Source organism: Nelusetta ayraudi, unplaced genomic scaffold, assembly GCF_046127955.1.
Source record: "Nelusetta ayraudi isolate G7.1 ecotype Tasmania unplaced genomic scaffold, CSIRO-AGI_Nayr_v1 ptg000072l, whole genome shotgun sequence".
Lineage (NCBI taxonomy): Eukaryota > Metazoa > Chordata > Actinopteri > Tetraodontiformes > Monacanthidae > Nelusetta > Nelusetta ayraudi.
Window position 1 is genome coordinate 1,042,186 of NW_027466122.1, and position 9,732 is coordinate 1,051,917.

The 9,732-nt window shown below is 46.8% G+C and overlaps 3 protein-coding genes across 4 annotated transcripts; 2 read left to right on the plus strand and 1 right to left on the minus strand.

The window, feature by feature from the left end:
• Positions 1–202: 202 nt before the first annotated feature.
• LOC142899449 (solute carrier family 22 member 7-like) lies at positions 203–5,436 on the plus strand. 2 transcript variants are annotated; one of them, XM_076043024.1, is made up of 11 exons: positions 203–350; positions 952–1,357; positions 2,095–2,198; positions 2,306–2,460; positions 2,630–2,798; positions 3,334–3,454; positions 3,596–3,705; positions 3,871–4,085; positions 4,256–4,364; positions 4,452–4,658; positions 4,921–5,436. In XM_076043024.1, the coding sequence occupies exons 2-11, from the start codon at positions 971–973 to the stop codon at positions 5,009–5,011; spliced, it is 1,668 nt and encodes a 555-aa protein (XP_075899139.1). In that variant the 5' UTR covers positions 203–350; positions 952–970; the 3' UTR covers positions 5,012–5,436. The 2 variants fall into 2 exon arrangements, with proteins under 2 accessions (XP_075899139.1, XP_075899138.1); XM_076043023.1 differs by lacking the exon at positions 203–350 and having other exon boundaries at positions 629–1,357.
• Positions 5,437–5,452: 16 nt separating this feature from the next.
• LOC142899457 (gonadotropin subunit beta-2) lies at positions 5,453–7,017 on the minus strand. The gene is made up of 3 exons (XM_076043047.1): positions 6,609–7,017; positions 6,410–6,528; positions 5,453–5,753 (listed from the first exon to the last, which is right to left on the minus strand). Exons 1-3 carry the CDS (start codon positions 6,673–6,675, stop codon positions 5,520–5,522), a joined length of 420 nt encoding a protein of 139 aa, XP_075899162.1. The 5' UTR covers positions 6,676–7,017; the 3' UTR covers positions 5,453–5,519.
• A 521-nt stretch (positions 7,018–7,538) lies between these two features.
• Positions 7,539–8,936, plus strand: cox20 (cytochrome c oxidase assembly factor COX20). Its single transcript, XM_076042999.1, has 4 exons — positions 7,539–7,698; positions 7,978–8,092; positions 8,210–8,273; positions 8,360–8,936. Exons 1-4 carry the CDS (start codon positions 7,666–7,668, stop codon positions 8,502–8,504), a joined length of 357 nt encoding a protein of 118 aa, XP_075899114.1. The 5' UTR covers positions 7,539–7,665; the 3' UTR covers positions 8,505–8,936.
• Positions 8,937–9,732: the final 796 nt, after the last annotated feature.

The following is a 9,732-nucleotide window of genomic DNA, read 5'->3' on the forward strand; positions in this document are numbered from 1 at the left end:
GCCGGACAGGGAGTCAACTGGTTCAGCACCACCATGACCACCGTGACCACCGCCACCTCCATTAACTGGCTGCTATCCAGTGTGGTTACGTAACATCAGTATTGTCAGTATGCAAATATGCAACTTCTCCCCCATCCTTGCTGAGTGAGTGACTCTGCTCTGTCCCTCTTTACAATGTTTAACACGTTTCACTCTGTTTTAACCTTTAGTGACACATTTTTATTTTTTCCCTCTGGGGCAGCCCACTGTGAGAAGAACACGAGAAGATCCTGATCCGCTGACCTTTGTTCATCATGAACTGGAGTTTCGTGTTTTGAGGTGGAACTTGACTGGAACCCCAACCTGAAGCTGTGAGTCGACTTTTTTCATGTTTCACTGTCTGGTGACCAAACGGTTCGGCAAACAGAAGAAGGAAAAGAAAAAAGCAGCGATTCCAGAATTAGTTTGTTTGTGGGAAAATTCGGAATGATGATGTTTAAAACATAGCTTAAAAACATTTTTTAAAAAAAGAAAAAAGAATTTCACTCTTTTGGAATGAGATTATCTTTTTGTTTTTTGTTTTTAAAACAAAGTTTATTTGCTTTTATTTATAGATTTTTTATATAATTTATTACATATTCCATCCATTGGATGCGGACAGTTTCAGATCTTTGTATATTCTTTAACTCTGGGTCCTTCTGTGAATGTGTAATGGTTTTGAAGGAGAGTCACTCATCAGTGTCCAAAGGTGACACACAGGTTAATGATCATGTTGCCGTCATGATAAGTGGATGATGAGGAGTCAGAGGGTCTGCTGAGAAGCTGGCAGGCATCAGTTTTTTAAGTGGACTAACAGGAGAAGAGCAGCGATTCTAGTTTCTGAACCACAAATTTGTGTGTTGAGATTTGTTGCATTCTGGTTGTCTAGAAAAAAAAAACAACAAAAAAAAACCCCTGAACGCCTCGCAGGAGCCGGGAAGGAGCAGCCAAGATGAAGTTTGAGAGCATCCTGGAGGAAGTGAAGGGCTTTGGCCGCTACCAGCTGCTGGTGCTGCTGATGCTGAGCATCCCTCGCATGGTCACGCCCGGACACTTCCTGCTCAACAACTTCATCGCCTGGACGCCGCCCCACCGCTGCGACCTGGGCTCGCTGGCCGACTCGGCGCCGGGACTCTTTGGGAATTTGTCCCAGGAGCAGATGCTGGCCGTCAGCATCCCCCTCGGAGGAGACGGCCGGCCCGACTCCTGCAGGATGTTCTCCGAGCCTCAGCTGCAGCTCCTGGACAACGTCTCGGCTGGAGCTCACCTGCCAGCGGTGGCGTGTCGGAGCGGGTGGGTGTACGACAACGACACCTTCACCTCCACCGTTGTCACGGAGGTAAAAATTAATTGATACCTCGGCTTTTATCGACTCAAAGAAAAGGAAAAGTGATGCCTCAAGTTGTTGTTTCCAAAGATGCAGTCCTTGAAAAAAGAAATAAATGCTGTGATTCTTCTAAAATAGAAATAAAAGTTGTGCAGTTGTTCATCTTCCTCTTATTAACCTATTCTTATAGAAAAGCCACAAAACATCTAAAAACCTCTAAATTCTGACCAACTGAATATTTTTTTTTAGTTTAAATTTCTTCAGTCTCTTCAGTCCTTCAGTCCTGACCAGCCTGGAGTGTGTGGAGTTGTTGAGCTCTGTTCCCTGATGAGCCCTGCAGCCCTCAGTGATAACACAGATAACGGCTGATTCACTCACACACGAGCACAATTGGTGTAAAAACAGGACCGAGCCGATGGAGCTGAAGTCCCATGCAACCACTTTTGTTTTCTTTGAGAAAAAAAATATGTCCAAACATACAGACACACTTTGATTTTGGTTAATAATGGAAAACAAGTGCTTACATGACTCCTCTGAACAATTCATTGATTCACTTGGGCTGAACGCTGGGCCCTGAACTTCAGGGTTTATTTCACACTTTACCATCATTTAAAAGGAAACATTCCCTGAACCTTTCCAAAACTCAGGTTCCTTCGATTGCTTCACTCCAGTTGTGAGATTGGGAGAACACAGTGAATAAAACGTTTACATAGAGCATATCTTAATATATGAACTGATCTATTTTTCAGTGGGACCTGGTTTGTGACCGTAGAAGCCAGGCGAAAACCTTGAGCACCTTCTTCTTCTTGGGGGTGATGGTCGGCGCAGTGGCGTTTGGCTACCTCTCCGACAAGTAAGACCTCCAAGAAAGTGTGTTTCCGTGACATGGAAGCTCCTCTCAATCCTTATCACGGGAAGAGAGAAGTCAGTGCTCAAGTGTTCCCACGTCGTGCTTTCCAGGTTCGGCAGGAGGAACACCATCCTGGTCTCGTACGTCCTGACCACCGTCTTCGGCTTCGCCAGTGCCTTCGCCAACTCCTACGCCCTGTTCGCCGTGCTCAGGTTTCTGACGGGCGTCTCAATCACAGGAATCAGCATCATCTCACTGATTCTCGGTAAATTCCCACCAAACTTCATCTAAAAGGCCTGGTTTTTAGCCTCGTCCCGGCACTAGCTGGGCTTTTAGGTGGCCATCCTTCCCACTGCCACCAATACTTAATGAAAACTTGCAACAACAAAAAAATGACTTATGCAGTCTTCCTCTTCCTCTGGTTTTCCTATCAGTCCTGGAGTGGGTGGACTCAGCCAGCAGGTCTCTGGTCGTGGCCATTGGCGGCATGTCGTGGGTTGGAGGCAACATGCTGCTGGCTGGTTGCGCCTGGTTGATCAGAGACTGGAGGACGCTGACGTTGACTATGACGGCACCCCTAGTGGTGGCAATCATATGCTGGTGGTAAGAGAAGCAAGTTCTCCCATGCACCAGTTGACCAAGTGCTTTTACCCTGTAGCACTGTAACTCTGTGACCCTGTAACTCTGTGACCCTGTAACTCTGTAACCCAGTAACCCAGCCAAGTATCCTCAATCCCTGATAACACAGAATGGTTCATCTACATTTAACTCTCTGTCTGGAGTTTATCTGAAGCCCAGTTGAGAAAGAGGTCCTGGGTGAGACGTTGGATCTAACTGGCCCTCAAAGATTTTTCAGCAAAGATTTTTCAATACTTTTTACAAGTATTGAGACAGACAAACTGGATCAAGCTGTGGTGAAGAAGCAAAATAAATTAGAAGATAAACATTTTTAGCCAGACGTTGCCTTCCTGACAAGAGCTTGGCATGTGACTCATTTAAATATGGCAAATTATCACAAGCTTAAATGAATCCAAGTGGTTTCTGTCCAGGTGTGAAAACACTCAAGCAAATTTGAATGTGGATATTTTGGGGTGTTATTCCAGCAGAAATCTTTCTACTTGTCATTTTTATTCTGCAGGTGGCTTCCCGAGTCGGCCCGCTGGCTGCTGGCTCACGGCAGAGTGAAGGAAGCCCAGCGCTACCTGGACAAATGTGCAACAATCAACAAAAGGCAGCAGACGTCTAAATCAAAACTGGAGGTTTGGGAAGTTTTATCTTAATACACCAGTGAATTAAACTGAGCCGCTTACAGTAGGAACTTTGTGTGACTTTGCGTCAGTCATGGAGCTCAGCAGCAGCGATGTGATTCATTCATTGAACTGTACTGCTTCCCACTTCAGACGATCGCCAGTGAAGAAGCAGTGGAAGAGCATAAGAGGCACTACACCTACCTCCACCTCTTCAAAACCCCACGGTTGCGGAGGATCAGCCTCTTGATTGGGGTGGTGTGGTGAGACAGAGTCGCACAGCGGTTCAAACCTGAATTGATATTCCAGACTGCAGGACAAACGGCTCTTCTCCTCCTCCTATCCCTCTTCCTTCTCCTTCTCCTTTCCCTCCTCCTCTTCCTCCTCTTCCTCCCCCTTCCTTCCTCCTCCTCCTCTGGTCTCTGCAGGTTTGGAGTCGCCGCCACCTACTACGGGATCAGCCTGAACGTCACCGGGTTCGGCCTGAACATGTTCCTCACGCACTTCATCTACTCTGCCATCGAGGTGCCGGCCAAGGTCATGGTCTACCTGCTCCTCAAGGTCATCGGGCGGAGGAGCTTATTGGTGGCCACTCTGCTGCTGTCGGGGATCTGCGTCGCCGCCAACATCTTCATCCCCGCAGGTTTGTACATCATTGTTGATTGTTGACAAGCTGATGATTTCTATTGTTTAGACCTTCACCTCCACGCTGACGACTGCTCCTGTTTCCGTCGTCGTTGGGATTAAAGGTGATGATTTTTCGGGTCTGCAGATGTTCTTTCAGCTGTTATTTTTTTTACTTCCACGCTGTAGATTTGTGGCACCTGCGAGCCACTGTAGCCATCCTTGGAAAAGGCCTCTCAGAAGCCTCCTTCACGACCATCTTCCTGTACACAGCCGAGCTCTACCCGACAGTCATCAGGTGGGGGCAGAAACCTTCGTTTCTCCACATGTCCCTCCGTGTGGTCCACCTTCTTATCAGCCCTTTTTTCCTCCTCCGTGTCGCCAGGCAAAACGCCCTCGGCTACAACAACTCCATGGCTCGTGTGGGCGTGGCCGTGGCTCCTCTCATCCTGCTGCTGGAGGACGTGTGGACTGTCCTCCCCCAGGTCATCATCTGCTTGATCCCCATTGCCTGCGGCCTGCTGAGTCTGCTGCTCCCGGAGACGCAGGGCGTCCGTCTGCCTGAGTCCATCGACGATGTGGAGAAGCAGAGGTCGTTAGAGTCAGTCAGATTTCAGCGCTTGGACATGAAGTTTGACACAGTGCAGCGGAACAATTTTCCTGCTCATCTTCACTTCCTTCCTTCCTCACCCGTATTGAATCATACCTTCATACCGCACTCACTCACTTCTTCCCTCGTCCTTGCACACCTTGTTCCTTTTGCCCTCCATCTAACCATTTCACTTCCTCATCTTTCATATTTCATCCCTTCATCCCTCATGAACCAGATCGTCTCCCTGTCATTTTGTTTCCAGGGTGATGCAGGTGTTCGTGGAGAGCACACAGGCTCCGGGAATCTTCCTGGAATCCAAGAGCACCAAAGATCCTCTCAGTCACGGAAACTGAGGGGAGCCGCTGGACAAATATCACGAGGATCTGCCAGGTTTTTGCCGCAACTGTCTCGTGCAGTTATAGGGACCTGCCCAAATAGAATTTGTCCCAACTGTAGCAGTGGATGCAGGTGGACGTGGGAGCTGCAGGATCAGAGCTGCACTGGTCAGCTTGAGCTGGACAACGTTAGAAGAAGAGCACAGAACTAAAGACGCTGTAGGGTTTTCTGGACGCTATTAACAGTAGTTTAAACTCCACTCATTGTTATCCCTTCCTTTTTTTTATTAATGATAAACCTATTTTGAATGAGTCACTTCTGAATTTAAAAATAAAAGCAGAGTTTGTATTCACAGTACAAAATATGTGCAATTCTTTCATGTTGGGAAATGTTATTTTTATGTGAGGATAATCACGAGAATAAAACAAAGACAAAACTCCAACTCTGCCAAAGATGTTTTTTAATATTTATTTAAAACAGTCAAGCGACCTCTCTGGGGTGTTTGCCGGCCCCTCGGTGTGGTGGCTAGTAGTAGAAGGGGATGTCGTTCATGCAGAAGTTGGGATGGAGGCTCTCGAAGGTGCAGTCCGACGTGTCCATGGTGCAGCGGCCGCAGTGGCAGCTCAGGGCCACCGGGTAGGTCACCATGGGGTTGACGCCGGGAGGGCAGTCGGGCAGCTCGAAGGTCTTGTAGTGCACAGCGCGGTACGTGCACACGTGCTGATACACATTGCTGAAGGGGATCTTGAGGACGGGGTCCTGGGGAGGGAAGCAGGGGAAGGTTGCAAGATAAGATAAGACAAGACGAGCCTTTATTGTTTTCAAGCTCACGTGAAAAACAACTGAAAAAAGCTGTGCTTCTGCCCTGTCAATTTGGTGAAAGCTCATCCTTTTAATCATTTTCCTTGCTCTGTGAAGTCACAAATGACAATGACACCGCGCCAAGACATGTAGATGATCCATCAAAGTGTCAGTTTTGGCAATAGCCTACAAACAGAGAGCGAAAGATGCAGTTTTCTGCAGATTTACTGAGTTGTGTTTTTATTTCTTCTAAAGTCTCTAAAAAGAAAAATCAAGATTTGAATGAGGAAATGATCTGGAGCACTTAAGCCACGGTGTAATCTTGTAAAACTTCACCTTTTGTGAAAGAAAACTCAATTTTCAGAGGTAAAAGCTAACATTTCATCAGAATTTGACTGAAAATAGAGATGTGGCATTGAAAAAAAATGTACCCAGACACAATATCAGGTATTTATCTTCTCTATGATGCAACTGATAATTGCTTCTCCCCCTTTTAAAGGTGACACAGGGGGCAAAATACATGACAAACTCAGTGCAACCCAATAGACTTGTGTCAGTCACTTTGAATAAACACTTTTGTGAGGCAACCGAGCGTGCTCGAGGTACGGCGGTACCTTGGTGATGCAGTGGCCGCTACAGATTGTTGTCTCCACCGAGTGACACCTGGGGCAGCCCTCCTTCTCCAGAGACACCGTCTGGTTGACGAGCTGGCACGGCGGCAGCTGGAAGGCCTCTGCAGGTGGGAGTTTAGCGGTGTTTTGGATGAAAATACAACACAAGAGGAGATAGAATCGCTCACTTGACTCGTTTCACCTGCAGGAGCCAGAAGCCAGATGAACATCAGGGCTCCTGGAAGCAAGCTGAGCGACACTGCCATCATCCTGCAGGTCAGAGAAGGTTTGTGAGAGGTTTCCAGCTCTGGTCCAAAAGAATGCAATGAACTCACCTAACTTTAATAAACTGCATTTGAGTTTGTGAAGAGCCCGACTTACCTTTGGGAGACTGCAGGAGGTGTTCCTGGCCCTGCTTCCTGCTCAGCTTTTATACAGTAGAGAGAAGCTTGGTATCCAGGAACAGGTATGACGGTCGCAGGTTGTCTCCCCATCAACTAATCATGGATGGATTATATGGATTTCCCACCATGGACTGGTGATCTTGCTCTCGCGGTTTCAGTTTTCATTTATTTATTTATTTATGTACTTATTAATTTATTTTTTGAACAGGATAAAGTGACTCAGTAATTGTGTCCAAGGATTGCTGGTGAGAGAAATCAGCTCTTTTCCTAAATCAAACGTCTAGCCTTTGTGTTTTATTGCAATACTCAGTCAACAACTCAGAAACAAAATAAAGGTATGAAAAAACAAGCATTGATAGTTAAATACTTAATAGAGTGGTTGTCTAAACATAAGCAAAATGTTTATAATCAACTTTCTAAATAAATAGCTCATTTCATGGTAATGTTCCTGCAGAATAGAATGCCTTTATTCATCCCATATTGGGGATATTTGCATAATTACAGCAATGAATATGGTGCAAAAGGAGGAAAATTATATTAATTGAAAAGAAATAAATAATAAAGAGGGTTTTTTTTTTAGTAGTTTACATCAAGATGACCAACAATTGAACTTTTACGTGTTCAAGCTACGCAATCACTTGGAAAAGAAAACAATACCGGACGACCCCTTAATAGCGCGTTGCACATCGGAACAAACATTCCTTCCGCTTCTCAAGCCGGCGGTTAATCGGGGACGGAATTTGCGCGCATGCGCTTTAGCCTAGGGGTTACAGCGAGGGGAGAGTTACATGATGGGTTTGTTTTGAAATAAATCAAGTGGACACCTTGACAGAAGAGACCGTTGGAGTTTAGAAGATGACGGAAGACGGAGAGGAGACCAAAGCCAAGGTGAGATTTAAAGGGTTGCAGTTTTATTTAGAGTCGACTTAGAAGGCGCCTTAGCTAACCATGGGGTACCCATGATGCCGTCCAGAGAGTGTTAAGATCAGTCTCAGAATTCATTCTGGCGTTTATCGGTCCATCTGCATACTCATCAGCTTTGTCCATGGAAGCTAAAAGTCGTATGCTTTTAGTATTATTGTGTTTTTACCATCACACTTAGCCACTGCTGCTAACAGGACGACGTCTAAGGTGAAGGTTAACAAGTACTTCCTGTCTCTCCATCAGGGTTTCAAGCTGCTGGGGTTCCTGGACGTCCAGAACACTCCTTGCGCCAGAGACGCCATCCTGCACGGGGCCGGAGGGTCACTGGCTGCCGGACTGCTGCACTTCCTGGCCACAAGTCAGTTTCATTTACGACGTGAACACCCGATTGTGCATGCGGCCTTTCGGCATTGATTTTAGTTGTCGAGTCCAAGGGTCACTAGGTCACAGTCTGAGTCTGTCCTGTCGTCCTCAGGCCGGGTGAGGAGGTCTTTCGACGTTGGCTTCGCAGGCTTCATGCTGACCACGCTGGGCTCCTGGTAAGTCTCAACTCATCCTCATACGCTCGCTGACTTTTCTTCCTCATTTCTCAGCCTTTATATCATGGCCTCTGCCTCTCCTGCAGGTTCTACTGCAGGGGGAACAATGTGAGGCTTCGCATACAGCAAAGGATGATCCAGGACGGGATCAAGAACAAGGTGGTGTACGAAGGAACCGCTCTGGACCCGGCAAACAGATCTCAAGCAGAAAAGCCGCCGGGGCCCTCATGACACTGGGAGCCGCCCGCTGTGTTCCCACAGAGACTTAAAGCACCTGCGTCGGATTTGTGATGTTTTATTTTTGTTGGTACATCAAACTTGGATACATCAAAATCAGAAGTATCCTCCATCATTCACCAAAAAAACAACAACCTTCAAACAGCTGTATTGAAAATGCTGTATTATTACACACTTGTCAATCACCTTCAGCCTGTTTGTTAATTTATGAGATGCATTTAAATGTGACTTGAACATATTTAAAGCAAATAAATCTGGAAACTGCCCTGCTTTTCTCTGAGTTCCGTTGAAACAAGTGATGTTCTGCAGTGTGACTGGTGTCCAGCAGGGGTCACTGCATGCTGGGATTGTGGCTCTTCGTCTTCGTTGAGAAGCATCCTTCCTGCCGTGACAGTGAACACAAAGAGTTTGGTTAAAGAGGGGCGGGGGGGAACCAAAAGACACGATGGGGCGATTCAAAGAAATTACACTCAGCACAATTAAATTCCGTTTTATGACCACACCGCAGAATTTCTCCGCCCCCACCGCCTGCCCTTCCTTCCCCTTTCAGCTGCCCGAGTGGCCTTGTCCTCACGATAACTGAAGCTCATGTGTTTCCATCGAGAGCAGAGGCCACATTGTTGCAGCTGCTCACAGAGTCCTGTGATACTTGAATCTGTCCTCCTTTGATGACCACGTTAATGCACCGTAATGACATCTGCTGACATCACCTGCGCCGGGTCACACAAGGCCGGCTCTGCCACCGCTTGCTCATGCCTCTACACATGTACAAGGAGGTTCTGTGTGCCGTCAGACATCAGAACGTTGCATCTCTGGTTTGATTTCCACGGCTGGATGTGGGGATGTGAGAGGTCGCCTATTCTGCCTGCTTTTATTTTCCATCTCGGATTCCTGTGGAGGAGCTTTGCTTGGAGAAATGTTCCAAGTCCATGTCTTGATGTCTTAGATATGAGATGCTTGGCCCTTTGTTTCATAGCCTGCTGCTCAAATACTGACCTTGAACGTCCCGCTGAAACCCACTTGACTTTGTGTTGGTCCGTTTGCGTGTTTTGAAGGGGATGAAAAACACGGCCGCAGCTGGCCTGAGAGCCCTTTGTGACATCACAAAAGCACCTTGCACATGCTTTCTAAAAGGTTCCAAAGAAACTAAAGGATGGATTTTTCTCATTTCAATCAAGTTCCCTGACAGGTGGAGCGTGAAACACTTATAATCAGTGAATTT

Coding starts and splice junctions, on each gene's coding strand:
- LOC142899449 (XM_076043024.1), top strand. CDS start 971: ATGAAGTTTGAGAGCATCCTGGAGGAAGTGAAGGGCTTTGGCCGCTAC. Junction 2,461..2,629: donor CATCATCTCACTGATTCTCG/GTAAATTCCCAC, acceptor TTTTCCTATCAG/TCCTGGAGTGGGTGGACTCA. Junction 4,659..4,920: donor GACGATGTGGAGAAGCAGAG/GTCGTTAGAGTC, acceptor TTTTGTTTCCAG/GGTGATGCAGGTGTTCGTGG.
- LOC142899457 (XM_076043047.1), bottom strand. CDS start 6,675: ATGATGGCAGTGTCGCTCAGCTTGCTTCCAGGAGCCCTGATGTTCATC. Junction 6,529..6,608: donor CTGGCTTCTGGCTCCTGCAG/GTGAAACGAGTC, acceptor TCCCACCTGCAG/AGGCCTTCCAGCTGCCGCCG. Junction 5,754..6,409: donor GCGGCCACTGCATCACCAAG/GTACCGCCGTAC, acceptor TTCCCTCCCCAG/GACCCCGTCCTCAAGATCCC.
- cox20 (XM_076042999.1), top strand. CDS start 7,666: ATGACGGAAGACGGAGAGGAGACCAAAGCCAAG. Junction 8,093..8,209: donor GCTGCACTTCCTGGCCACAA/GTCAGTTTCATT, acceptor TGTCGTCCTCAG/GCCGGGTGAGGAGGTCTTTC. Junction 8,274..8,359: donor CTGACCACGCTGGGCTCCTG/GTAAGTCTCAAC, acceptor CCTCTCCTGCAG/GTTCTACTGCAGGGGGAACA.